The 26,464-nt window shown below is 50.5% G+C and overlaps 1 protein-coding gene across 5 annotated transcripts in view; it reads right to left on the reverse strand.

Annotated features, from left to right (window-relative positions):
- ct (homeobox protein, cut) overlaps window positions 1-26,464 on the reverse strand; it is a 754,353-nt gene that overhangs the window by 88,185 nt on the left and 639,704 nt on the right. For all 5 annotated transcript variants that reach the window (XM_089573991.1, XM_089573990.1, XM_089573992.1 and 2 more), the window contains 2 exons: window positions 25,973-26,028; window positions 6,991-7,123 (listed from right to left, as the gene is read on the reverse strand). In XM_089573991.1, coding sequence (XP_089430117.1) covers window positions 6,991-7,123; window positions 25,973-26,028 — 189 coding nt within the window. The remainder of the gene's footprint in view (window positions 1-6,990; window positions 7,124-25,972; window positions 26,029-26,464) is intronic.

Below are 26,464 nucleotides of genomic sequence, written 5' to 3' on the forward strand. Positions count from 1 at the left end.
GCGGCAAGGTATTTTCGTACTTGCGAGCATCTTGATCTTAAAAGCGGCGCAAAAATGTCGTCTGCAGCGGCCGTCAAGGCACCGCGGCTCGAATCACGTGATCTGAAAAGATGGTTGCTGCCAAACCGGTTGATCCGCACCTTAACGGCTGGCTATCAAGATGCGATACCGTAATGGCTGTCGCCATGGTTAGCAAGATTGTGGGAAGAGTGTGGATGAGAGAGAGAAAGAGTGATGCCGGTGCTTTCGCTCAACAGTCAGCATACAGATACTTTTTTTTATGATGAGGGGCGCCTCCGGTGCAATACTGAAACTTACTGGTGGCGCCTCTCCAAGCTATAGCTTCCAAAACCGGCAGCGGGAAATTGTCTATTTGCAACTGGAGTTGAATTATTTATGCGACGATGCCGAAACAAGCACGCTTCATCAAGATGCCTGAAAGTCAAACACAAAGGACTCTATATCTGCGAGCACGGCGAAAAATGCGCGCTATATACACCCACGGCCGTATACGCTGCCGCAAAATAACGCTCTATCCGACAGCTAGAGATCGGTACGATTTGCTCTGCAACGCTGTGTGTGTGTGCGCGGGGGGGGGGGGGGGGGGGGGGGGGGGGGGGGGGGGTCGGCGGTTCGGCGAAAGAGTCAAAGCCGACGTGCATGTCAAGCAGTTAAATAGTGAGCCAATACAATGAGTCTCATTTGCATTAACATGCCGTCTCTACCAATCTGGCGACGCGTAATCAGTTAATCTACAGGGCGAAAGTGTTTCGATCTCTGAAAAACGCGTCGGATTAACGTCCGAAAAGTTTCGTCAAAACGTTTTCTAACACAAGATCGAACGTACAAAAAAAAAAAAAGCGTTGGAGCCTCGCCGCATTCTCAACACAGCAGTCTCTCGCTTCTATGACTACAGGCCCGGCCGAGGATGAGGAGGAAGACGACGTCGCAGGTACAGAGACGGCGGGCAGAAAGAGGGAAAAAGGTGAGAAATCGAGACGCGCAGCAAGTTTTAATCAGCTTTCCGAGCTATACGTAGAGCGGCGGTAAATTATTCCTTTGAGCCGCACTACGCGTTCTTCTTTCTCTTTTCCCTTTTCGGAACAGCCATCAGGCTTGCCGCCTTTTTGGTGGCCGTCATATTATCTTCTTTTTTTTTTTGTCCCCTGAAGCTCTTCGTCTTTCCCCAGCCCTTTCGTATTTGGAGGCGCACACACCGATATGCAGAAACAGCTGGCTCCCCGACGCCGCGCTGTGCCGTCCAATTTGCAGCTGCGATCACGAGCGGAACACAATGGCACCCCGGCCTCTTCCGCCCCGAAGCCACCGTGTGCGTGTGCGTGTGTGCGTGCGTGTATGCGTGCGTGCGTGCGTGCGTGCGTGTTCGCCCCATTGCGGGCTGCGCTGTCGACGCCAAGCGAGGGCGGAGAGGGAGGGAGTGCTTATGCGTTGGCGGAACTCGTTTTTGATCCCCCCCCCCCCCCCCCCCGTGACGCGCACGGGAGCCGCGCCACGACGGGACGTGCAAAATGAGGAAGAGAAGGACAGGAAGACAGAGAGAGGGTGGTTTGCACAATCCACGATCATTTAAAACTGTGCAGTGTGCGCCGACCGTGAGGCGTGAACCGATCAGCTATAGACTGAAACGAACGGATGAGCATGTTGTCGGCGCACTGTTTTGGCCACAGTGCCCAAAAGAGACACGAAACCTGAGACGTTGAGCAGACAGGGGAAGGGAACTGAGGGGCTCGTTATGGTATACATATGAAGGAAGTCAACAGATACGGAGGCCAGAAACATTCCCGTATGCTCCCTGACTTCGGTGACTTGGCTTCCATCACAGGAAAGTCAAGAAGGGCATTAGGCTTTGGTTCGTCAGCAGACAGAGAATAAAAATTGTTTACTGGTTGTCCATAGGCACTTTTCTACCAATCACCTGAACAACATAGGTCTACCAGCGCGTTTCTGGATGACAATTACAATTACAAACTAACACATTTCCAGAACCTTTTTATTTTGCACATAATTCATCCGGCTGAGTAAGGAAACGCCTGCCCTTGGTGCGGGGACTGAACGATTCTTTATCACATTAACACGGGGCTGCCAACACATAAAGGCAGTCCCTCATATACCAAACGCCTCAACGGAGCAGTGGGGGCCAGCGCTGTCTAGCGATAACCTGGAAGATCAACATAGACTGACTGACACTGACCGAGCCTGTATCACCGCAGCCACCGCAGGGGACCTGGAGGAGGGCTCCAACAATCAAACTCCCCAATACCTCTATTGGGTCCCCAAGAACTCAACTGAAAAAGCACACATTTGTGAAGAAGCAATTGCTGTACAGGCACCAAAGGGTTCGTATGCGTTCATCTTTCAGCTTGAATTCGGACTGTGCGTCTCTAACTCACAACTCTGTTCCCAGGGCGCCCGAACAAGTCGAGGCAGGGGGCATTCGTTGTCTACTACCCTGAGTGAAAAGTTTCCGGATGCCAGGCCGATCATGACCCCTTTTTTAACCCGCGAACTGCTCAACGAACGTGGCCGCCGATCTGCCGTAAACCAGCTCACGGCTTTCGCCAGACTGCACGGCTTTCTCCCTACCCACACACAGGGCACGGGCAAATGGGCCGGCAGAGACAAGGCGGAGCTGAGAGAAAGTAAAAAAAGCGGGAGAAAGGGACTGAATGCGCGTAAATATGCATACACGCGGATATATGACTACGCCTCATTCAGCCGGCAGCGCGGAAAGTAAATCTTCGCCTCAGAATCGGCGATGTCGCACGCTATCGTGACCGTCTTCTCTACACCTCTTTCTCTCTTTCCCTTTTCATCCTCCTTTCTTCCCTCCACCGCGTGTACAGTTAATCACCGGCGCGCTGCGAACTTCAGGCGGCGGAAAAGAAAGTGGCGACGACTCTTTTTGGGCCGCGATGGAAGCGAATGCGCCGTTGGACGGGGCTTCCCACGCCGGGTGACTATCAAGCGGAAGCCGCGGGCAGCGAGGGACAAATAACGCTCGCAACTTAAAGCGGCGCGAAGATAAAGGCGCGCTTACGAGTGGCGGCGTTTACTGCCATCGAGTTGAGCTCCCGGCAGCTGCGCGTCTACGGCTTCTACGGGGAAACGTTTCCGCGAAAATTTTGCGGAATCATTCGCCGTGACCGAGCTTGACGCCGGTGGCATGACCAACGCCAGACGTGACAGCCACAGGAGTGGTTAATGATTCATAATTAATTAAGCTTCTCCATGATAACAAAACACCGTAAGCTACGAGGCATGGCCTGTGTGTATACGTGAATGATGTCGGAATGCCAATTAGGTTCTTTTAGAAGTGCACTGAAATCTAATCTTCCCAGCAATCACGCAAGCTCGCGAGAGAATTATACGGGCTAGTGTAGCGAACTGAAGACACAAAACTACGCAGGAACCAGGTCGCAGGACGAGACGAGAAGAGGACGAGAAGCAGACGCTCATCCTGTCTGCTTCTTTTCTGTGTCCTGTTTCCTGCGTAGTTTTGTGTCTTCAGTATGTCTTACCAACTAGCCTCTCATCACACACTTCTAGTGTAGCGAAGACCCGTGAAAAACCGAAAAACATTTCAGTCACCGGAGCGACTATAGTGGGTTATGCCTCGGCTTTTATGCCTTTTGCCTCGGCTATCCAGACAGGAAAATTCAATATGTATAAGCATATACACTGTACCGGTTTCTGTCAAATATGAATGAATGAATGAATGAATGAATGAATGAATGAATGAATGAATGAATGAATGAATGAAATCAGTGATGCAGGCGTTACGAGTGATTTTAATTACGGCCATTAACATTGACCTTCAGAAAAACATTATTTCAATGGATTCTGGTCGAAATTTCCGGAGCTCTTCACTATGGCGTCCCTCATAGCCTGAGTCCTTTTGGGACGTTAAACCCCAATAAACCAATCAACAATTCCGTAGGGCCATGTCCCGATGCTATCACCGCAATCTTTACTACGTATTATAACTATAAGAAAAGAAAACGCCACATGCATGGCTAAGATTGGCAAGGAGCAGGCCGATGGAATACTTCTGCCCACACATAACGCCAGCTTTTCCACGCAAAAGAAAAAATCGAGTCTACCGGGAAAAGAAAGACGGAGATGGATGACTTGCGACCGAATAGAAAAACCTCAATTGATAAACGGCAGTAGGGCTAGACGAATTAAAGATTAACCTTTGGATAGATCAATTACTGCTTCGAATCGCGATGAGTTTCTTTCAGTCGATTACTCGGTTGACGGTTACGTAAAACGAATGAGCCGACGCGTCGCTTTAAAATTCAGCCCGCACTTGTCCATACGGTACAGGCAAATGCACTGATACGTATCGGCATGCTCTCAGATGGTGCTAATAAAGACAGACAAGTAAATGGCTGCTTCGGTAAAGCGGAGTAATATAAAAAAAATGCATACATATCCCGAAGATTGAACACGATGTTACACGAACAACGCAGTTGGAGAACTGTCGCAATCAATTCGTCGCTGTCTGTGCAGAAATAAAAATTCTTACGTCACCCGCCCCATTGTCTCGCGTCGCACGCCCGAGCGCAATGCAAAGTCAAATCTGAATCACTTGAACACAAAGGTAACCACGAATTTGTACTAATTATGCGAGATTCTACTTAAAGAGCGCCCGACATTGACAGGACCAAAAAATTAGTTCGAATAAAGCGGAACTTAAAGCGGAATTAAGCGAGCTGAGACTACCGAAATTCTACTGTAGTATGGAAGATAACAAGGAGATAGCTGTCTTTCTCTGCCAGGCGCACTGTTAACCGAAGCGTGGCCTTGTGGTAGAGTATCCGCCTCGCGTTCGGGAGGTGCTGCGTTCGATCCCCAGTGCCGACGGGTACCCACCGGTTTATTTAATGGGTACAAGATTTCCCCTGGCCTGGTGCTCGGCTCTTCTAGGGTGAAATGCTTGGGAAAAGGGGCTACAGTTGCGCCGTCAAGCAACCCTAAATCCGCCTCGTGCGGTAGAAGCCCAACTTGTGGCAGTTTTCAACACTCTGTCTGTTCTTTATCTTCCTGGTAACCGCTTCTGGTAACCTCTTATAACAGCCGCTTATGATATTAATAACCGCTTATGGTAACCGCTTACGGTAATCGCTTAAGGTTAGCGCTTCTGCTAACCTACGCCTGTTTCCCCATTCAACTTCACTGCAATGCGCCGCTGAGGCACGAAACTTGTTTTTAAGACTCCTTTTCGCGCCCCCGACAGACGGTTGTCAACAAGGCCTTCACCGTGAACGCGACATCGGCGATCGACGATGTTAAGGACGGCGGCGGCGACGACGACGGCACAAAAGCCCAAGGAGGCGGCGAGCCTTGGACGGCGCGGAAAAAGCGCGGACCTGACTCATTGTTATTTTGAGGAGCTCCATCCGGCGACACGCGCCCCAGACTGACGACAGCTGCAGGCGCAGACAGCTGTCGCGAAAGACACGCAGAGTGGGGAGAGAAGGGTGGGCGCCCACGGGAATGGACTGCACTGCTTGCGTATCACGGAGCTATGGGCGCGCTTTTTAAGGCGAAAGCCTTTGATGGCTCATACTGTCGCCCGTTAGCAGAGGGTGTCACACCTTTGGCACCGTTTAACTCGTGTTAACTCGGGAACTAAAGAAGATAGGAGAAAACGAATGGTTGCTCCAGATAGAGGAGGAAAACATGAACCTAGAAGCCACGTTTGATAAGTGTAGATTAATTAGTCAATTAATTATAGGCAAAAATGTTGAAATGCCGTCCAAACAGCGCGGACGTCAATATAGCCATCGGAACGGTGTGACGTCACATCCACCGGAAGTCGTCACGGCATAGGAAAAATTCTCACAGAATGGTCAGAAGAACGTCGGATTTGTGTGCAATTAGGTGGGAAAATGTGAGCGTAATTAACACTTCAGATCCCCGAAAGATGTATAATTTGCTTATCGATATAGCCACGGAAACGGTGTGACGTCACATCCACCGGAAGTCGTCATGGCATAGTGTCCTCGGCTTTCGCCTCTCAACACTTTAGTTGCCAAAGTGTCCTCGCAAATTTTTGCGGAACGATTACGCGCAGCTTTGTTTTGACGTGTCTGCACCTGTGCACGTTTCCTCAAGCAAACGCCAAGGAAAATGAAAAAAACAAATAAATAAATTGCTCCATGACATGGAATGAGAACTTCCGTGAACAATAATGCAAGCCGTGCTGCGCACCTTCTTTTTCTCTGGTTTCTTTTCTTTCAGTCAAGGAACAATGCAAGCCCTATTTTGTCGCTAAAAACGCTCGAGAGCACTAAGACGACTCGCACTGTAGAAATTCGAAAGCATACATGTATGTGGCTGCGAAATCGAAATCTCGCAAATCCCTGCTAATATAGTGTTGTATCACTCAGCGTTTTTTTTTTTTTTTCATTTCAACTCATGCAACCTATTTTCGCACAATTCTTTTCTGCAAGTCGTCATGTCACGTTATTTTGCTATGACATAATCACTTTGTCATGTGACTTCGGATTTTGTTTTGTAAGTCATCTTGTGACGTGACTGCGGTGTGACGTTACCGCTTATCATCCCTTCCATCATCTTTGTCATCCTAAACCTCGTTTGCCATAATTCATTCTCTGTTAACTGTAACTAATTATCTAAATAATTAATGACATGACGTCCTCAATCTTCACCACGACATATTACACCGCTCATTAATTTATTACTCAATTACACCCGCACTCACGCACAATCACACATTCAAGTTGTGACGTCATACAGCGGAGACATTTTGCGGACACATTTTTCCGACACACTTTGCCGACACGTTTTTCCGACACGTTTTGCACACATGACCTTGAGATTGAGCCATCTAACGTTTTCGCATTTATAAGAGCGACAAACTCTCCGCAAGCACACGTAATTAAAACGAAAACAAGACAAACATAAACGGAGACCCCGGATTCCGGTGATGCGTGCACGTACCACTTTCGAGTTGTGAGATCTTGTCCTCAGCCTCGTGTAGCTTGAGGCAGACCTGGGACTGGGATTCCTGCAGTGCCCGCTCCTTGTCTGCCAGCTGCCGCTGAAGCTCCAACAGCCGCTCCGCGCTGGGGATCTGCGTGGTTCCGAAAAACAGGGGTCGTCGTCGTCAACACGTGCGCGAACGGTTCACTAAAGATGCATCCACTCCACATCAGGGCAAAGACACTAAACCCCAAGTCTTTACCGGTTGCTTGAATCAAGCTATACCGACTGCCCCGCCCAGACAAGAAGGTCTGGGTTATTTGTTGCGTCCCGGCACCTTGAATGACGTAGGCGAATTCCGAATCCGCAAAATAGGAAGCATACAGAGTCCTCCGCGTCACTGCTGTAGTGACCACCATGCAGGAGCACATTGTGCAGCCCGGGTAGTGAACGACCAAGCCTACAAGCGACTAACAGGCATTATTCTCTTCCAACATCCTAAGCCCACCAGCTAGCCACTTAATCTGCAGCCCCCCCCCCCCCCCCCCCTCCATTTTTCTTCTTTTGCACAGAGCTGTTATAGACAGTTCTACACCAACCTCACTGCTTACTCCTCTCACCACATATCCCTCCTATAGAGCTGACACACACCTCGAAGCTGTTCCTCTTGATCTTCGGAAAGCGAAACAAAGAGCAAAAGTGCACTCGGCTGCGGCGTCGCGAACACAACCAAGAAACATGAGCGCATGCGCGACAGCCATGCAGGAAACTGCGACCGGTCGATGAGGCTCGGATTATTGGTCGTCCACGAGGATTACCCCGGCAAAGCACAGACGCGAGGAGAATCCAAGCGTGTCACAATCACAACGGACCCAGGAGTAGGCGGATGGCTCTTCAAACAACGGCGAGTACGGCGTCGGAGGAGGCGTCAAGGTTTGCTCCGCAATGCACCCACGCAGGATGACGTCGCTGGTCGAAGGAAAGGGCGCCATATCTGAAATGCTCCCACGGACGACTAGTGCATATAGTGCGATTCGGCCGTGGAGGAACACGCGCTCCTATATATATAGCAATTCGCTCAGACACCGACTGTGCGTGCGCTGATTTATTTCCAGGAATTTGGGGAAGCGCACTCGGCGCGTGTTTGTCCAGGTGTTTGTGTGTGCGTTTGTGTGTGCGTGTGTGTGTGTGCGCTATTAGAGCGGCGAAGCGCTTCCGATGATCGGTTGCGAAAAGCTAGGCGAGAAAGAAAGAAAAGAAAAATGAAAAAAAAAAAGAGCGACACGCCGATGTCGCGTCAAACGGTTCTCCCACGTGTCTCAGCGGGGATCGCGGGCTGCAGACAAAGGGGTTTATATATGTCGCCTCGCCCTTTCTGTCTCACTTAATTCTTCTTTGTTTTATATATATATATAAGACGACTTTATTCTCAGGAACTCTCCTCGATTCTCCTACTTGCTAAGCCCGTCTGTTCGCTTTGTTGTCCTTTCGTTTTTTTCTTTGTGTGTGTGTGTGTGTGGGAGGGGGGGGGGGGTGGCACGGGATGCGTACAGTTACGTGTTTCTTAACAAAAACTAAAGAATTTTAACGATGCGCATATATAGGTCTCTACCATAAGCGGACGATGGCTGGCAGTTTACGCTGTGCTAAAAGTCTCTAACAAGAGTGGACCGCGTGCGTGCTGCTCTCTTCCATCGAACACCAGCAATTAACTCATATGCGAGTACACTGACTGACGTCAGCTTTGCTCTTCGCCACAAGCTAGCGCACTAGGGGAGCGTGGCGTTCTTTGAAGATTTGCCTCGCGTCTAAAACAGGCAGGTTGAACTATTGCATGTTTTTATTATTATTGCAAAAAGGATATTCCCTCTTTTTTTATGCGAAAACAGGCCGTTAAGCTGGCATGACTGCTGTTGTGAATCACATCCAGTGCAATAAACAACACGGCATGACGCGATTTTCAGGAATATTACGCAACAATAAGATCCAAGGAAGTGAAATGCGCGCTCGCCTCTTAATCCGAGAAAGACAGATTTGATCTCGATTCCAAGAAACATGTTTGCCTATAGGCAGGAACGGTTTGTTATATGTATAACGGGCGAACAACGCCGGGGTCTAAATAGTGCTGTCCCCGCGAATAGTCAGGACCGGCGTACGTAAAAGGGAAATTTATGACGAATGAGGTAACGCGGGACATTATTTATGCGGCCGTTAAACGCCACTCGGAGCTCGTTTATACACCCAGCACAGCCAGAACGTGTATACGGAGCCGCAAGGAATTCTCACAACCACCACGAGAGGCGCTCGGGTTCCCTCGCGGATACGGGGAAAACCTTACAGTATAACCCTTCGTATGCTAATGCCTCCAAATCCGTTCCCAAAACTATAGGTCTGAATCGGACCCGATTAAAAGCCGGAGGGGCGTGCACAATGAAAGGCGACGGTGGACGATCGGAACGCTTCCTATAAGCCCCCGCGAACGTCTTTAGCTCTCGCTATACAGACGTGGGAATCAAAAGAAAAAAAAAAGAGAAATAAAGAATGGAAGAAAGCGAATTGGCGCGCACTGCAAACACAGGCCTTCGCTAACGCATTCGGAAGCAGCCGTTGCAAACGGGCCGACGTGCATAAAGGCTTCTCCCGCCCCACGGGGAGATTGTCCGAGCTTCTCGAGAGAATCCCGGAGCAGCGGCGGAGGCCGCAGCGACAAGCGACGCTTCGGCGCAACTGCGGAGCGGCGTCTACGCCTCACCAGAGGGATCTCCCCGGTATTGTTGTTGACGCAGGCAGGCACGCCGCCAATGGGTCGCCATTGTGTCCGAATCACACGGGTCGACGGAGCCGTGAGACTGCTCAATGGTCGCGAATAAATAAGACGTCGCTCACGCGCGCCCCCTGGATTATATGTGGGGGGGCGTTACTTCCTCCTGGAGGCGAGGAAAACGAGGCGGGAGGAAGGGGGGGGGGGGGGGGGGGGGGAGACGCAGAGGGCTGTTACGCGGGCAGTCTGAAGGCTCTGTGAGAACCTCGTAGAGAGCACTTAACGTCTGCGCGCACAGTGCATGCATCAATGGGCGTCTGTCAATCAACCACTTTGGATATGGCCTTTTCGTTTAACGTCCCTTGCGCGCCACTCGCCCGAAACCCCGCTTTCTTTACGTAAGTTTTTTTGTTCTGTTTTGCCAGTTTGACTGAAGCCTCTATTTTGACAACAGGTCAGGCGTCGCCAATCAACCCATCGAGGCATCGACCGCAACATGCTTCGGGCGGAGGTTTTTCTGCGATGATGCAATACAAAGGCTCTGCTTTGGCTATGGATAGTGCGCAGAATCTCATTCACAAGGGGTTATGGTAGTGACGTGCAAAGTAGAAACGGTTTTTAGGTACATTTCATTGGCCCTTGAAACGCTTCCGCTCCTATGATGTACGCCACAATGAAAACCTGGTAAAACCTTGACGACACACTCTCCGAGGTTACGAAAACGAGACGAAGGCCATTTCTTGGCGAGTTCTACTCCACCAAAGGGCATGTTCTCATCTTACCAATCGCGCTGTTGTTGCTAACGCGTCGTGGATACAGCGACGACAAAACGGCGGGAAACGATGCCCCGTCGTATTCCCGTTTACTCTCTCAAGACGAAAGCAGAAACCGGCTTCCATCGAGACTGCCATTGATCATTGGAAATAAGAGTGGTGTCGAAAGCGAAACTCGCATCGAGCAGCAAATATGGGACGCCGTCCTCCACCGAGAGGTTCTCTGCCGCGAACGAGAGACGAAGCTCGGCCAGAGCATTTTTTTTTTTCATACAGTTGTGGAAGGGGGGAGGGGGGGAGGGGGGGGGGGGGGCTCGGTCGCTTGCGCGGTCGCACACAGAGATGCTTTCCCACAAACAGCAGAGGCAGAGACAGACACACACGCACTGACCGCCTGTGCATCATCGATGAATTCTGCCATCCTTTATCCTCATTCCTCCGGACGGCGCAAGAGAGAAACATCGCCGATACGGCCGAGAGCGATTCTCTTCGGAAAAAGAGCCACCGCCGCCACAGGGGTCTCTCTCCCCGCTACAAGCCGCACGCGCTTCGAGGAGGAGACTCTTGACAAACGAGCGAAAAAGCCAAAAGCAGCGAAGACAGGGACCCGTCGAGCGCCGCCATATGAACGGACGCGCATGCATGCACCACCAGCAGCAGCCTCTCTGCGGTTTGAAGAGGCAAGACGAAAAGTGGGGCTGGAAGAGGGGGGGGGGGGGGGGGGGACGAGTTCGGAATGACGGTCATACATCTACCACGGGGCTAGCTTCCGCAGAAGGCGCACAGATGGTGCTTCTCGCCCCAGACACACACACACACATGCGAAGAAGGCAAAGCGGCTTCAATGCGTGCGTTCGCGTCTATACGGGAAGAAGAGGAAACGCAGCACTCGAGAGACAGACGAAGAGAGGTGGGGGGGGGGGGGGGGGGGGGGGCGAGCCCATTCCATCGGCGATCGTCGTCGTCATTCGGCTGTTCGGCGGCGATCATCGTCGGCGCTCCCGTGAAAGATTTATGGCGCCAGGGCCAGCAGTGCCGCCGCGCGCGGGTCGCCGCTTTATCGTCCCCATTTCTCTTTCCTCGGTGCTCCCGCCATCCTTTTGTTTCGGGATGCTCTCCCCCCCCTCCCCTCCCCGGCAGACCGCATGGGAAAACGCGTGGCCTTGCACGCTTCCTTCTCTCCCATCCAGAAGAGAGAAACGCTGGCGGCGCCAAAACGACCAAGATCCCCATCGCTTCTCGCGGTTCCTTCAAACTTTGAGTATCGATTGCACAAAACGCCGCACTACCCCTACCCCCCCCCCCCCCCACCCCCCCGCCCTCCCTGCGCCCGTTGCACTATCCCGTACTCCCACTGCGTGCGGTGGCGATGGGTCTCTTCGCGGGAAGACCAAGTCTCCGGAAATCGCTCGGGCGTGCCTGTACGGGCGCCGACAGACACGAGGACCGCGGCAGCGACGAGGACAAAAACGAACGAACTAAAAAAAAACAATAAAAGGAGAGAAACGCTGCATAATGTCGCACGTAATTTCAACAAGGAGATCTATGGGGGCAAAGAAAGTACACGTTTCGAGTTGTATATATGCCAGACAGCGCAGGAGATCGAGGCACCCGGAGAGGTCTTCGCGGAACTGTTAAAGTGAGAAACACCAGCAGCGGTAAAACCGCGAAGCGAGGAAATACAAAATCTTTGAAACTAAAAAGAAAAATCGTAAAGAAAAATAATGGTGCCGCACGTCTCCCGAAGACGGGTCACGAGAATATCGCTTCTCGATCGCTCTGCAACGTGCGTAGCCATGCAGACTGGCGAAACGACTCTTCCGCGTAAAAGTTTCGTCCCGCGAACAGACTTGTGCGTGTGTTGGGTCGGTTGGCCAGGCACTCAGCGCTCAAGCAGGGCCGCGAATTCGCGGGGTTTGAGTGCTCTCCGATGGAAAGCGATCCTCGTCCGCCCAGATGCATCATGCCGCACGAAGCAAACAGCGAAACAGCGAATCCTGTTCGAGAAGATACACTGAAAACGAACAGATGAATAGTACACACGTTTTACATGGTCCCGTTGTCGGCAGGTCCAACCGCGCTTCTAGATCAGCGGGCAGAAATGCAGAACAATTGTTCCGAATTTCAGAACAGTGAATTGCGATATAGAACCGACAGAAAATCGTTCATACAGCCCTGTGTGGCGTACTGGAGCGCACATTTATATACGGCGAAATCATACGGTTACGAATACGATTGCATGCACATCCACGCTGCAGGCGGCCGATTCGATGCAGGGCAAGCTATCTTGGCTCAATTACATTAATTTCGCTACGCGTATCGAGGACTTAACTGATTTCCATTTGCGGCACAGCCCTTTTAGTGAACCCATACCAACACCCGCTGCAAGCGATCGCATACATTCTCGTTTCGAACGACGTGGGCGTTGGTATACGCGCCCCCTTAATTCGCCGATCCTGCACTGCACCGGGGGCCAAAAGGAGTCATCAAATTCCTACACGCCCGCACCTTCCATTCCCGTTCGGCCGTACCTGACCATGGATACAAGACAGCGCACAAGTCAGCCGCACAGGCGCTCGAAAGGGGTCCGCGCGCTGCAGACGCCCAATTAACTCACCGCGGAAGAATACAAAGCGCTCGATTAGGCGCCCTAACAAGCGGCGCGCACTCGGATCGAAATGATCCGCAACCGCCCTTCTCTGCCCTCCAAGGCGGAACCGCTAATCGCTGATGGCGCCGCGCGCTAATCTGCCATAAAATTTGGCGGACACGTTGTTCGGCCCCGAACACGTTCGCCTCTAATGGTCCTCCACGCCGCTTGGTTTGGCCGAGCCGCGCGCCGACGACGGTGTTGCCCTAACGATTGGTTGCGCTTTCTCTCTCTCTCCTTCTCGTTCTGCAAGGGCGATGGACAATCAGAAAGAACGTGATCCAGCGCGAACAACGTTCTCCGCGGCGGGGAATCGGTCAGTTGGACGGTTCCGGAATGAAAACGGGAAACCGTCGGTTTATTTTTTTGCTTGAAAAGGGTTCCTAATTGTCGCCAGAGTTTCCGGCGATGATCATCGGGGACGTGCAAGGAGTGCTGTATTTGCGCGGCAGCTGAGGGTATTTACTTGCGTAGGCCTCCACCGAAGACTACAGGTTGATAGGTTACAGAGAATTATATCTCGCCTCAGTGGATGGCCAATCACAAATCCTGGCCGATATACATGCGCCAAAAGCGGCCGTGACAAGGCCAAGCACGACTACGTATGACGAATCGTTTCGACCTTTCGGTGCTAGGCCTATTGGTACAGAAGCTGAGTTGCACTGGTTCGATGTACCAGCTTTTTGGTGATCCGCCGAGCTGCACTGGTTCATGGCCCAGCTTTCTGGTAATCCGCTGAGTTGCACTGGTTCGATGTCCCAGCTTTTTGGTGATCCAGGGTAGAGAGAAGAGAGGAACATGGGTCCGTGACAATAGCAACTTCAATTTGTTTTTTGTTGCCAGCTCCTTGGTGTTTTGCACGTACCGTAGAGACTCGTTTTAAAGAAGTAGAGGGGGCCCGGCGATTACTTCGCTATAGCCGTAACTTCGTTATAGCCCGTTCTGACCGATCTTCCCTGGGTAATCGTCATTCCTTCGTTATATCCATCATTTCGCATTAAACCGTTTCGTTGTAACGAGGTTCGACTGTGCATTATGTTGCCGATGCAACACTTTTTATTTATTATGCTTTTCGTGGTGAAAATTTACAACACTGAACACCTTCCCAGTCATTAGGGGTCTTCATTACCCTCAAGGGTAGCTGCGTATTGGAATATGAAATGCCAGATGCTGTACCAACCACGATTTGTAAATACGCTTCCCGGGACAGCGTTCACCTCAGTGGGTATACACTTCCGACCAGATGTTATAAAGAGACCCCTTGGAAGCCAACTCGCGTTTCGCTGACACAGCCAGGAAGGATCCTGAAGCATCCACCACTGTCTTTCCAGCTTGCAAGCCATGGCGGGAACCGCGATCACGTCCCAACACCGGCGAGCAGTGACCGCCGCATCGCGCAGCGCAAGCAAGTATACAGACACAGACCGCGAGCACCCACATAGGTGGGCGGCCAAACGCGCGCGCGGTGCAGCTGAAGACAGCTAGCGCGCGGAGAGTCTCAACGCGGGCTACCGTGCGCCGCGGGCGCCCAAAGGCAAATATTTACCCCCGGGTCGGCCACCCGGCGCAAGCCTCTCGGCACTCCGGCGGACGCCGCGGGCTGTAAACAAATGCCGCCGGCGCCTCGGCAGTGATTCAGGTTTCGTAAACTGATACAACGCCAGCCCGGCTACACAGCGCGCCGCAGTGTGGCAGGCCATTCGCACGCATGGGGTCCGCGGATCCAAACTACAAGAGGGGAGGGGGGTTCGAACGTTCGTCTAGATACTCTGGAGTAGAAAACGCTTAGCTATCATCATCAAAACTGTTTGCGTTTGTGAGTGCAGCTTCAATGCCTGCAGCTCTCGCCGTAGTGGCATAGCAGCAGCAGCGTAACCTCTGTACAGTCTTTGTCAAAAGTAACCAGGCTGCATTGTTTGCTTCTAGCTTGTATAATGGAGCCCTTGTGGCCTTCCTAAAGATCGAAAGGTGTTGGAAGGTAAGAAGACCCCCTGTCCTTACCTTTAACAACCATTTCAGCTTCAGGGAAGCTTTAAGGGTTCCACTGTACGAGCTAGAAGCAAACCATGCAGCCTGGTTACTTTCGACAAAGACTGTACGTTCATGGAGGAGAAATGCGAAGCAGAGAGCAGGGAAAATGCCTCTGTATCTTACTGAGGCAAGTCGCTGAACCTGAGCTTTTTTGTAATTACGTCCAGGCAAATCCATTACGTACGGCTAAAAATATATTTATTTCGGCGCTAGGAACGTGCGTTCGGCAGACGTCACTGAGATGGTGTTCTGTATTCCTCCCTTTTTTTTTTCTTCTTGGGGAAGAGGGAGTGCGCCTTCCACGAACGGCATCATTGACTCGTGCCTGTGTTTCTCGTCGCCCGCGTGCCCTCCTTTACGTTTGTGTGTGTGCGTTTTTCCCTACGCCCGTGTGCGCGACGGGGGGCCAAAGGGGACCGGAACAGTGCGGGGACACTCCCTGTTTTGAGCGCTGGTGGCTGGCCCGGGATAGGGTTTCGTCGGCGGCACCTGCGAGGCGAGTTTGGGTGCGAAACGGCCTGGTCAGGGAAAATCGGCCGCGCCCTCTCGGCAAGACAGTGGCCTCTTCGACGGCAAGGAAGAAAGACGTTTGCGCTTTGTGTTCCGTCCGACCACTCTTTGTGTATCTGTACCGTAAAGTTTGTAATACAGTTTTCCTTGCTTGTTCCTTAAAGAATGCGTCTCTGTGTCTTCACTGTTTCTTCAATATTCACCGTCGCAAGATTCGAGCCTCACACATTTCGCAACAGATGGTGACTGAATTATTGATTCTGGCACTTTTTAGACAGCACAGCCGAATTCAAGTCAACAAGGGGCGTAAAACCATCGACAAACGGCGATGATCAGAAAACCACAAAGTGAAATCTAAACACTAAAGGCGCAATTATAGATTTTTTTTTTTCGGCGAATGCAAGGAACATTAAACGTCGGTAACAAGCGGACGATCTCTAAAACTAGGAGAGTCTAAACTGGCTTCCACACAGAGCTCTTCCACTCGGTGCCTCGGTTTCCCTCCAAGATATGTTTGTTTCACCGCAGATCTCGGGGTCCCTCCCAGCAGGTCAGTATGTAAACTGACGTTTGTTACTTCTACAGCGCCGACGAGTTGGCGCGAACCACCGAACCGCACAAGTTTCATCGCGTCGTCGAGAGAAAGACGAACGGGGAGAGGGGGTGACAGGAGTGGGCGGGGTCCCGGTCTGGAGCGGAATCGCGCGCATCCTGTGATGATGACGATGATGATGGTGTGAGCCCCATGCATGCATAGCTGTACGCGCTGCCGCGTGCTTATCCTGCATGCCTGGCCCGCAGCCGCGGCGGCGTGATGCTAGCGCGCCTCTCGGATCGAACCGCGCCGTGCACGCCGCGTTGGGCGACGTGACCGGACAGTAAACTGCGCTGTCGAGACAGTCGGAGGGGCCCGCGGCATAAACACATTAAGACGTCGGCGCGCGCGAGGCGCTGCTTTCATTCTCCGCGACTCTCTCCGGCGAGCATATACACAGCCGCCGCCGACGGCGAGCTCTGTGGTGTTTATTATACACAATGCCTTCTCCGCCTGCCGCCCAGAGCGCTGATAATCGCGCGCGTTCACGTCTAGACCGTAAATCGAGACCGCGACTCCGCCGCGCCAGCTCTGGATCTCACCTTCCTCCTCGCCCTCTTCTCATCCGACTCGTTCCGAGCCTCTTTCTGCGGATCTTTTCTTTTTGTTTGTTCTTGCTGTCACTGCCATCCCCGTATCTTGGTTCTTTTTTTTTTTCCTCCTCCGTCCCGCGCGTGCATACTTGCCAAGGAGGTTGCACCATGCATGCTGCTGCTTTAGATGCCGCAGGAATGGGCAGGAGCTAGAAGCGTGTTGTTAGTGTATATGCAGGGGCGAGCGCGGGCTCGTCTCGTTAGCGATCTGGACCAATCAGCGGAAGCGACGCGTTCGCCCCCGTTCAGTTCCTCGCGGCGAATTAGCGACGACCGCCGTGATTCTCTCCGGCGCGCCGTGGGGACGGCGTGAAGATCGTCGGCGACTGAAGCCGCAGGATGAGGAAGAAACGGGAACACGCGTTATCGGACAGGAAGTTTCTTCGCACAGGCGATGGGTCCAAACACAAAGCTGTGCGAATAGGTATGAAACGAGACGCCTTGGCAAAAGTTGCTGAAATCAATTACAACAAGGACCTCACTATGCGAAACATTCTCAGTGGCGAACCCACGAAAAAATTCGCAGGGACACCTCATTCCATTATGTGTTCGCAATGCGATGGTATTAGTAGCTGCTGATGCCTTTGGCGGAAGTGGTGTCACTTCCGGACTGGTGACGTCACTTACCTTCGGCAAATGGGAATGCTTCGATTTGATGACGTCACCTACCTTCAGCCAATGGGCGAATTTTACGACCGAACACGCATAACGGCCCCACGGGGCTCTTAATGGTATTGCATGAAAATACAATTTTTTTTTATTCAACAAAGAAATCTCAAGAAATCAATTCCACTAACAGAACCGCCCCCTCCAAGAATCACCCATGAATCCATCGCTGCCGCGCGGAGTAGAATGTCAGCGAGTTAAAAGCGCTGCGGGTAAAGTTTGCGCCTTCTCAGTAAAGGGCTCTCTTTCGCTTGTCCGATGACGCGCGGGGCTCTCAAAATCTACAAAGCTCGCCCACGCACGCAAAAAGCGCCGAGTCCCTGAACTTTCCCCACACAAACCGCCGAAGAAAGCAGAGAGGATGGGGGTGATGCACGATCAGATCAGACGCGCTGTAAATACGAGCGGAGACGATGCGCGAACACCGCGTGTTGCTGCCTCCGGCCAGCTGCGTAGCCTTCGAGGCGCCAGGGAGGAACAAACAGGGGGGATCGCTGGCCGTTGCCGACGCGCTGCCGCAGCTGTCAGCCGATCACACATCGACGAGCCATGCGCGAGCCATAGTCTTGGGCCGAGAAGGAACCCTACATAGGGGACAACCCTTATCAAAATTGCATATAGACAGTCTATAGACTTCTCACTGACTCTACTGACTTTGTATAGATATATCTTTTTCTGTTCATATTCTGACGACTGTCTATAGACAGAAGTCTACTAAACATGTATGACCATAAACCTATTGATTGTCTATACACTGCCTATAGCATTTGTATTGCCTGTAGACTGTTCTCTGGGATTTGTCTATAAAGAGTCTATAGACTGTCTCAAAATGTTTTTTGTAAGAGAATGGGGCGTAAATAAATTGCAGTCTGAGATCTGGCACGGATTAATGTGTCCCGAAGGAACCGGCTGGAGCAAGTAATGGCGTCCCGTTCCTTCTGTCCGATATACGAAAGTACTGAACGCCTAAGGAGTACAACACGTTATACGTGACTGCACGATGTTGGCGAAAGGAAAACGACTAAAATAGGCGTACGCCCGCATGAAACACAGCACGGGGGCGACAAGAAAGACTATCTTTGCCAAGCCAACCTAACTACGTCACTGGCGCCTGAAGGATAAAGCCAAGTACTGGCGAACGTTGCGGCCGTGTTAAGCGGGGCTCTAAAGACAGCGTTAAAGATAGGTGTTATTGAATAGTCTTGTTGAAGAGTACATTAAGATTGCTGATTGGGATTCGTAAATGTATTGCCAGGATACTGAAGCTTCTGGCTTGTTCGACAGAAAATTGAGCACAACATGCTGAAACGCGCTAAGATAAAGTTCCAACTAAGAAATTCTGCTCGCTTCGGTAAATAAAAAAAATGTAATTACGCCAATTTAAAGGAAAGCTGTACAGAAAATCTCTTGGCAGTACGCTCCCAAATGTAAGTCACACTAACTTGACCAATACGTTTAAAGAATATGTTGTTGAGTTTTTAAACAACAATGGAAGAGACAGAGACGGCATGCAATTTACAACTTGTTCAAGAGCTCATTCCCCGTATTTGCTGTCATCGAGCCGGAATTATGGGAGATATTCGGGCTTTTGTCCACCAGAAAATCAACAGAAGCAGATAACATCAGCAGAATAGCTACACATCCGCCACAAGCTATACTAATGGTAATCTAATGGTAATGGAGAGCAGGTGATCTGGTCCAGTCCGCCATTCACCATGTGACACGCCATACCCCTCTTTACTCTCCCCCAACCGACATCCGTCGCCTCCCCCCCTTTCCTTCCCCTCCTCTCCCCGCAAGTGGAGAGCGGGATTTCACTCTCTCTACAATTTGCCACCAGCCAAGCAAGGCTTCAGGCGGACGGACAGATTTTGCCCGCATCGGTTGTAATGCTAACGCATTAAGTCCGTATGAACACGACGTCATCCAGTGCAAAACGTTATTTGTTACGCACTCCGAGGAATTCACATAAATGAGACAGTACAGTCGAACCTCGTTGTAACGAAGCGGTTTATAACGAAATAATGGATATAACGAAAGAACTATGGTTCCGCTTGGAAGCTCAGTCAACACTGGCTATAACGAAGTGATCGCCGGGTCCCTTTAACTTTGTTATAAAGAGGTTCAACTGCACTACAACTGAACGGTATGTTAATGCACACATACTCCTTTCTTTTTTTTTTTTGTCATGTAATAATCGTTATTTTGATATTCGTCGAAATTACAAGCAACTTTACTGCGCCGCTGCCTAATTTTCCCAGCTGCGTACAAACGCTACATGACTTACGCAGCCTCCTTCATCTATGTCCAGGCAGTTACGCTTAATGACGAACAAAAGCCTGTTCCAATCCCATGCGACGGCACCTTTATGCGCTCCCGCCCAGTATTCTTCCGCAACTAGAAGCTAAAAGCAGCTTGAATGTCCGCCCGCGTTGAATGCGTGTTCGCGTCACTACAGCGGCGCGGAAAGAAGAATCCGCAGCAGTCAGCGGTGCGGCAGAGTATGCAAAAAGCAGAACAAATGGGCCGCGCACCGAGCGAGCCTCGCGCAACCGCCGAACATAAATAAAGCGCAGCTGTCAATGCGCGTGAAAGAGCAAAGTAGAGCTTGTTTACGGCGCCGGCAGCAGGTGTTCTCTGATCCGCGCGCGAAGAGTTGTGGTTATGGTCTCCGGTGATCAATCAATAAGAAGAATGGATTAAGGCACGCTCCCGGCCGCCCGAACAAGTGCGGGTCATGCTCGCCCGCCTGCTGTGATTTATTATCAAATGTTACGGTATCGGCGAGCGCGTGGCGTCGTTCTCGAAACGCTTTGCTAATTCTTTTCTCCGCATTGTGAGGCGCAGCGGCGCCGACAGAACAGCGAAATCGAGCCTCCGACAATGGAGCGAGACACAGAAGTGTCTTTGGCACCATTGGCCTAATTTTTACGGTGCTCTCTTGGCCTCAATATTTCGGTATCATTTTTCATTTTGTGTGCTGAGTGAGTGAGTGAGAGAGAGTGTGAGAGAGAGAGAGAGAGTGTGTGTGAGAGAGAGAGAGAGTGAGTGAGTGTGTGTGAGAGAGAGAGAGAGTGAGTGAGTGAGTGAGTGAGTGAGTGAGTGAGTGAGTGAGTGAGTGAGTGAGTGAGTGGGTGAGTGAGTGGGTGAGTGAGTGAGTGAGTGAGTGAGTGAGTGAGTGAGTGAGTGAGTGAGTGAGTGAGTGAGTGAGTGAGTGAGTGAGTGAGTGAGTGAGTGAGTGAGTGAGTGAGTGAGTGAGTGGGTGAGTGAGTGGGTGAGTGAGTGAGTGAGTGAGTGAGTGAGTGAGTGAGTGAGTGAGTGAGTGAGTGAGTGAGTGAGTGAGTGAGTGAGTGAGTGAGTGAGTGAGTGAGTGGGTGAGTGAGTGGGTGAGTGAGTGAGTGAGTGAGTGAGTGAGTGAGTGAGTGAGTGAGTGAGTGAGTGAGTGAGTGAGTGAGTGAGTGAGAGTGATTTCGGCGCGCACTAACATCTACTTAAGTGGCGAGAAGCACTGCAGTGTCAAATGATTAGTGCTGTTCATACTCTTAAATTACAAAGCCACACCTGTAAGCATTTACACAGTGTCGGGGGTCTACTTCAAATACAGAGGCCTAACAACAACGTAAAATGACCTCCAGAGATAAGACGCGGCTACTATACAACCGAGAGCGCCCATCGGCGTCGCGATTGCAGCGATGCTAAAAAAAAGATTATTTTCTTTTTTTTTTTCACTGGCAAAACTTTACTTCAATATAGCCTGTCGATCATACAAACATGTCATCACAGTCGCGCTCTTTCGAGAAAAAAAAAACGAGAAAAAACTATATATAGACCTCCTTCACCCCGCGACGTCACGGAGATGCGGTGGCGCTGATGTCAGTAGCGACTTTCGCGTGGTAGGCAAAACAGGTTCCGCCTGCCCGTGCCTACCGCAGGTGCCGCAGCTACCGGCGGCTGCATCGTGGCTACGCACTGCAGAAGTAGCATGTACTGACCAGATGTGTCGTTGTTTATCCACGTAGTATCATAAAACGGAAAATTAGATTAGCCTTAATAGGTTTCTCGCAAATAAATACCGCATTAGGAAATGGGCCGCGGTAGTAAAAGCGCGAAGTCTGGGTGTCGACAGGCGCTGCCAGTCAACGTACTTCATAGCAGGGAAATTTTTGCGCTCATTCAAATGAACAACAGCATGGTACGCTGAAAACTGCGCAAGGAAAAAAAAGCACCTAGCTGCGCACATACTTATCACCCTGCGCTGGTGTGCACGGGCGCCAGCAAGGTCATTCACCATCAACGAGTGCGTTATTTTGTTGATAGCACAGCATGTTTTAACTTGTGTAGAAGTTATACGAAAATATAATGGCGCGTTTTAGGACATTTAATATATTCTTGAAACTATTTCTTAACATGACCGACATGATCATTTGATACTAGTAGAAAGCAGTCTGGTAAGTTGTGACAATCTTGCGCGGTCACGTTGGCATGCTTCGAACAGCGTACTTTAAGTGTGCTAAAAACCACATCCTTTTCATTGCATCATGGATGTGTCATAAGTTGCTTCATGAAGTAGTACATGATCGCGAAGCCTGTTTGGAAAGAAGCAACCGCAGGCGGGCTACCAAAAGAGCACGTAGCGAGATTTACAGGGGATGAAGCAATGAAGTTTTTTCTTTATTGATGCATGATATATGTAACCAAATTTGGTGCAAATATGAAATTGCTCTGGTAATTTTAGTAATGCGTTTTATTTTCAGCTATACCTGCTGCAGTTCTTCGCTAATTACAATTAACACCCTCGTCAAGTCACCCCGGGTCTTGAATAATTAAGTATAAAGTGCGGAAAGTTTTTATGCCAGCATGTCCCCAAAGCCCTGTTCTCTATGATGGCGGTATTACTTCTTTTTTTTTTATTAGATTATCAGTACTTATGCTTGCATAGTCACATGAAAACTTTTGTTATAAAATTAACTAACATACTACTGCTCCTGTAGGAAAAAAATCGGGACATTTATTTCACTTCTCTACGTATCTGGAACCGTTCGCGACGAATAGAATCATTCTATTTCCCTTATTTACAAATTTACGAAGGGGGAGGGATGCCAATCACTGAAAATGTGGTAGATCAAAAAACAACCCTTTAAGTTCACTCCCTTGTTATGGCCTGTTCGCTTTCGCTTTAGTCAAAGAAATGCGGCACTGAAATCAACGAAACCTCTGATCCCTCTTCGTAGTGATGCTACCATTGTGGTACTCCGTCGTCGGAAGCCCGCAGAATTCGCGACTTGCAAGGACCATCAGAAACCGCATTACCTCACAATTTTTGACGACCAGAGATCTAAAAACCGTAATTTTATGAATTTCTACTGAATATTTTGCTATATTTTTTCGTCACAAAACCAAAGATCCAGGGCTAGGAAAGAATATAATTTCAGGAATTCAAACTTTTCACTAAATCGACCAGTTTAAGAAGGGGAGAAGTCGGTCTGGCTGGTGCCTGATCTGACGGCTAAAAACAGCGGTTACGCGAGACATATGAGATCGGGACACGATCGACGCTGTCCCCACTTTTCATACTGCGCGACACGTGTGTCAACAGATGATGAGCGCACGTCGGCTCTGCCGAAAAAACGCCAGTGCTTACCTCACTACTGTCCTGAGGTAAAATCATTCTGGCTAGTGCAGAGTGTCAAAAACTTATCATTTTATTCAATGCCTAGGTACAATACACTGTGGCGAAATACGCCGTACATGGTCAATGCGAGTTTCTGTACTTCGAGGAATACTAAGTTGAAAGCATCAACCATTGCTATGATTCTCAGAAACTCAAAACGCGCCTACAAGCCTTGAAAACCGGCGCCGCGCCACCTCAACTCGACGCCACTCCCTGGCCTCTTGCCTACCGCGAGCCTGCTAGCGACTGCAGCGCCACCTCGCTTGTTTGCAAACATGGAGGAGGTCTATACATTCTAAAACGCAGTCTTGACAAATCGTCAAGAAGGCCGTTTTGACAAGGCTCGAAGCTATAGAAGCGCGAAATTCAAAAGCCAGCTATCTTTATTGATGGCGCGCACGTCTTTCGCGAGCAGCGGGCAACGCATCCAGGTGACGCAGCGGCGTCTATACGGGCGAGAAAAAATAATAATAAGCAAGCTAGCTAGCGCGCGAGAGGCGGTAGCCGCGTTCAGCTGGAACCTCGCCAGATCGACGTAAGCGCGTGCGGAAACGCGCAAGCGGTGGGCGTCTTGGCACGGAACCGAGGGCGGCCGATTCGATCACCGCCTCGAGACATCATCGATCTGCCGGCGAAGCCGCAGCTTTGGCCGCAGCGTATACGGTGTAGCAACAGGTGCGCACCGCCGATCTGCCTCGCTTGGCCGCGCCAGATGCGATGCAGCGAAGCCGCCAGTCTGCTGCCCAAAACTTTCCACTACACACTCCGTCTCACTCTGACTGTATCAGTAATGCGAAGAAGAGATAGCTGACGGTCTATGGTAACACAGCTGGTTCCAAGGGTAGGGATACGCAAAGATGGCAGACAGCCAGGTGGGATGATGAGAGTAGGAAATTTGCTCGGATTTAGATGGTGGTGGTGGTGATGGTGAGAATACGAAATTTTCTCGGATTCAGATGATGATGATGGTGCTGCCGGTGATGGTGGTGATGCTGACGTTGACGTTGGTACGGGTGGTTGTATCGGTACTGCATTTGCTCTGCTATCTTGCATTACTTGTCGCCTTTTTTTTTTTTCTGTGAATGCGATTAGCGTCTATGACGTTTAGCGGATATGATGTGTTTACTGCCAGGCATCATCTTTCAAGCCTTCGTTTGACTTTGGAAAACCGATAAGGTACCTCACTTTTTCCTACAGATGAGGAAAACAAACTATAAAGACTACAAAGGCAACCACGCATCCTTTTAGGCGTACAAACCGAAAGGCTTTACGCTACATGTGTTAGCATGTGATGTAAGTCTCTCTGTGGTAGACCCCAACAACGTTCGAAAACCATCCAAATTAAATGCACAAATACGCTATAAATACACCTTTTTACATTCAACTCCGCCTGCCGCATATCAAAACTCGCTCGCGAATTACAGCGCAAGCCACGTCTTCAGTGAGGAGAGACGCAGACTAGGTCAGAACTGTGCAAGGAGAAGCGCGCTCAAAACTACGAACCGTATCTGACGATAACGCGAACAAGAACGGGATATCGCAATAGTTCCTGGCTGAAACCTTCAAGATAGACTTCACCGCCACAGTGGACGCAGTACAGGAGGTCTCAAAAGCGGCATTAGATCGGCAGCAAGCGACAATAAAATGAAACCAAGCATAGCCTTCCGGTCGAGCTCGCATTCACCGATTGCAACGCCGCGCGAGCGGCCAGTCAGTCTCTTTTCCAGTCACTTCAACCGTGAAGAGAGGCAAATTCCGCAGGAAGAGCCGTATTAAGAAGAAAGAAACAGAAACACAAAGAAAGTGGAAAACGGTGGAACATAGTAAAGCAGTAAATAACGAATTTGCGGTGAGACAAAATTCGTTCGAGCGTACACTACACACGCAGCGACATACATCCTCCTAACAAAACGGCGCCCAAATTCGCGTCCTGTGTCGCGTACATGGCCGCAGTGTATACTGGGCAGGGAGAGACCCCGGAGCAGGACGTTGCGGTTTCGGGAAACGGACGTCGCGCGTCGGGGAAAGCGGAGAGACGCATTCAAGGCAAGAAACCCCGCCTCTTTTCCGCGGTGCGTCCGACGGTAGAGGGCCTGGCCAAGCCTAGGCGCGTGGCACGAGTTGGGACAAAGATTGCGAGGTATACGAAGCTGCGACAACCGCAGCGTATCAGGAGGCGCGACTGGAGCACTGCGTTACTTTAATTTTTACTTCCCCGAAGTGTCGGAGGTGCGCAGTGACGTCACTCGCTCCTCGCGCATGCGCAGTATGGTCGACGGAGGGAGCACGCGAAACGGCGAGACTGTGGCCAATGTAGCTCACGCTACAAAAATGAAAATGTCTCGACCCGTGTCTGGGCTTAATAGCACAGAATATAATCGCACATCATATAATAGCACAGAAAAACCAAGCGCAAGGATAGATTGATTCGCTCGGGTATAGAGTCTGGAGGCTCCAGATACGTCAGTCTACAGTCTAGCTGACGCCGGACAGTTTGTAAGGGCGTTGAGACTACGAAGGAGCCTTCGCATGTTAACTGACACTGCGACGTCCTCAAGTGACATCTCATAAAGATAGCTTGAAGGCGTGACGGCGTGACTATGACATTCGTAAGAGAGATAACGCTTAGATATTTCCACAGCCTAAATTATTTTTCAGCCTGAGTGCGAACGTAAAACTAAGATACAAGTGTACTGGAGCCGTTCAAAGCACAAATATGCATGCCTAGAATATGGAACAAAGGGTCTTACCTGTAGGGTGACGCTGTCCTGGCCCACTTGGTCCCGTAGCTGCTGGATTGTGAGATCTGCACGAGAAAAGGAGGGGAGAAAGGAATTGAGACTCGGAATAAACACTCAAGATGCTTGCTTGAGATCATCCGTTCGAACAAAGCCAACTGACAAGAATTCCAGAGTGAAGTCTACTTCGCGGATCAGGCCGTGACGTCAGCAACGGCAAACTGCATTTGTGAGCTGTATAAACTCGCTCCTAACTGACCATAATAGAGACTGCGGAGATAATCAACTGTAATGGTCATCTTATGACACGGGGATAAAAAATATACACCGAAGAACAGACTGTTTTAGAGCTTATCTTGGGAAGGGATTATTAAAATTAAGCTCTACAGAGATTACGCAAGGGGGGGGGGGGGGGGGCACATTTGATAGGTCTTAGACTGGGGACTCACGAAACGATTTAGACGTTTAACCTGCCACATTCGCTTAACATACGCTCTTCCCCAT

This window comes from Amblyomma mixtum, chromosome 2 (assembly GCF_055824585.1).
Source record: "Amblyomma mixtum isolate Tamu chromosome 2, ASM5582458v1, whole genome shotgun sequence".
NCBI lineage: Eukaryota > Metazoa > Arthropoda > Arachnida > Ixodida > Ixodidae > Amblyomma > Amblyomma mixtum.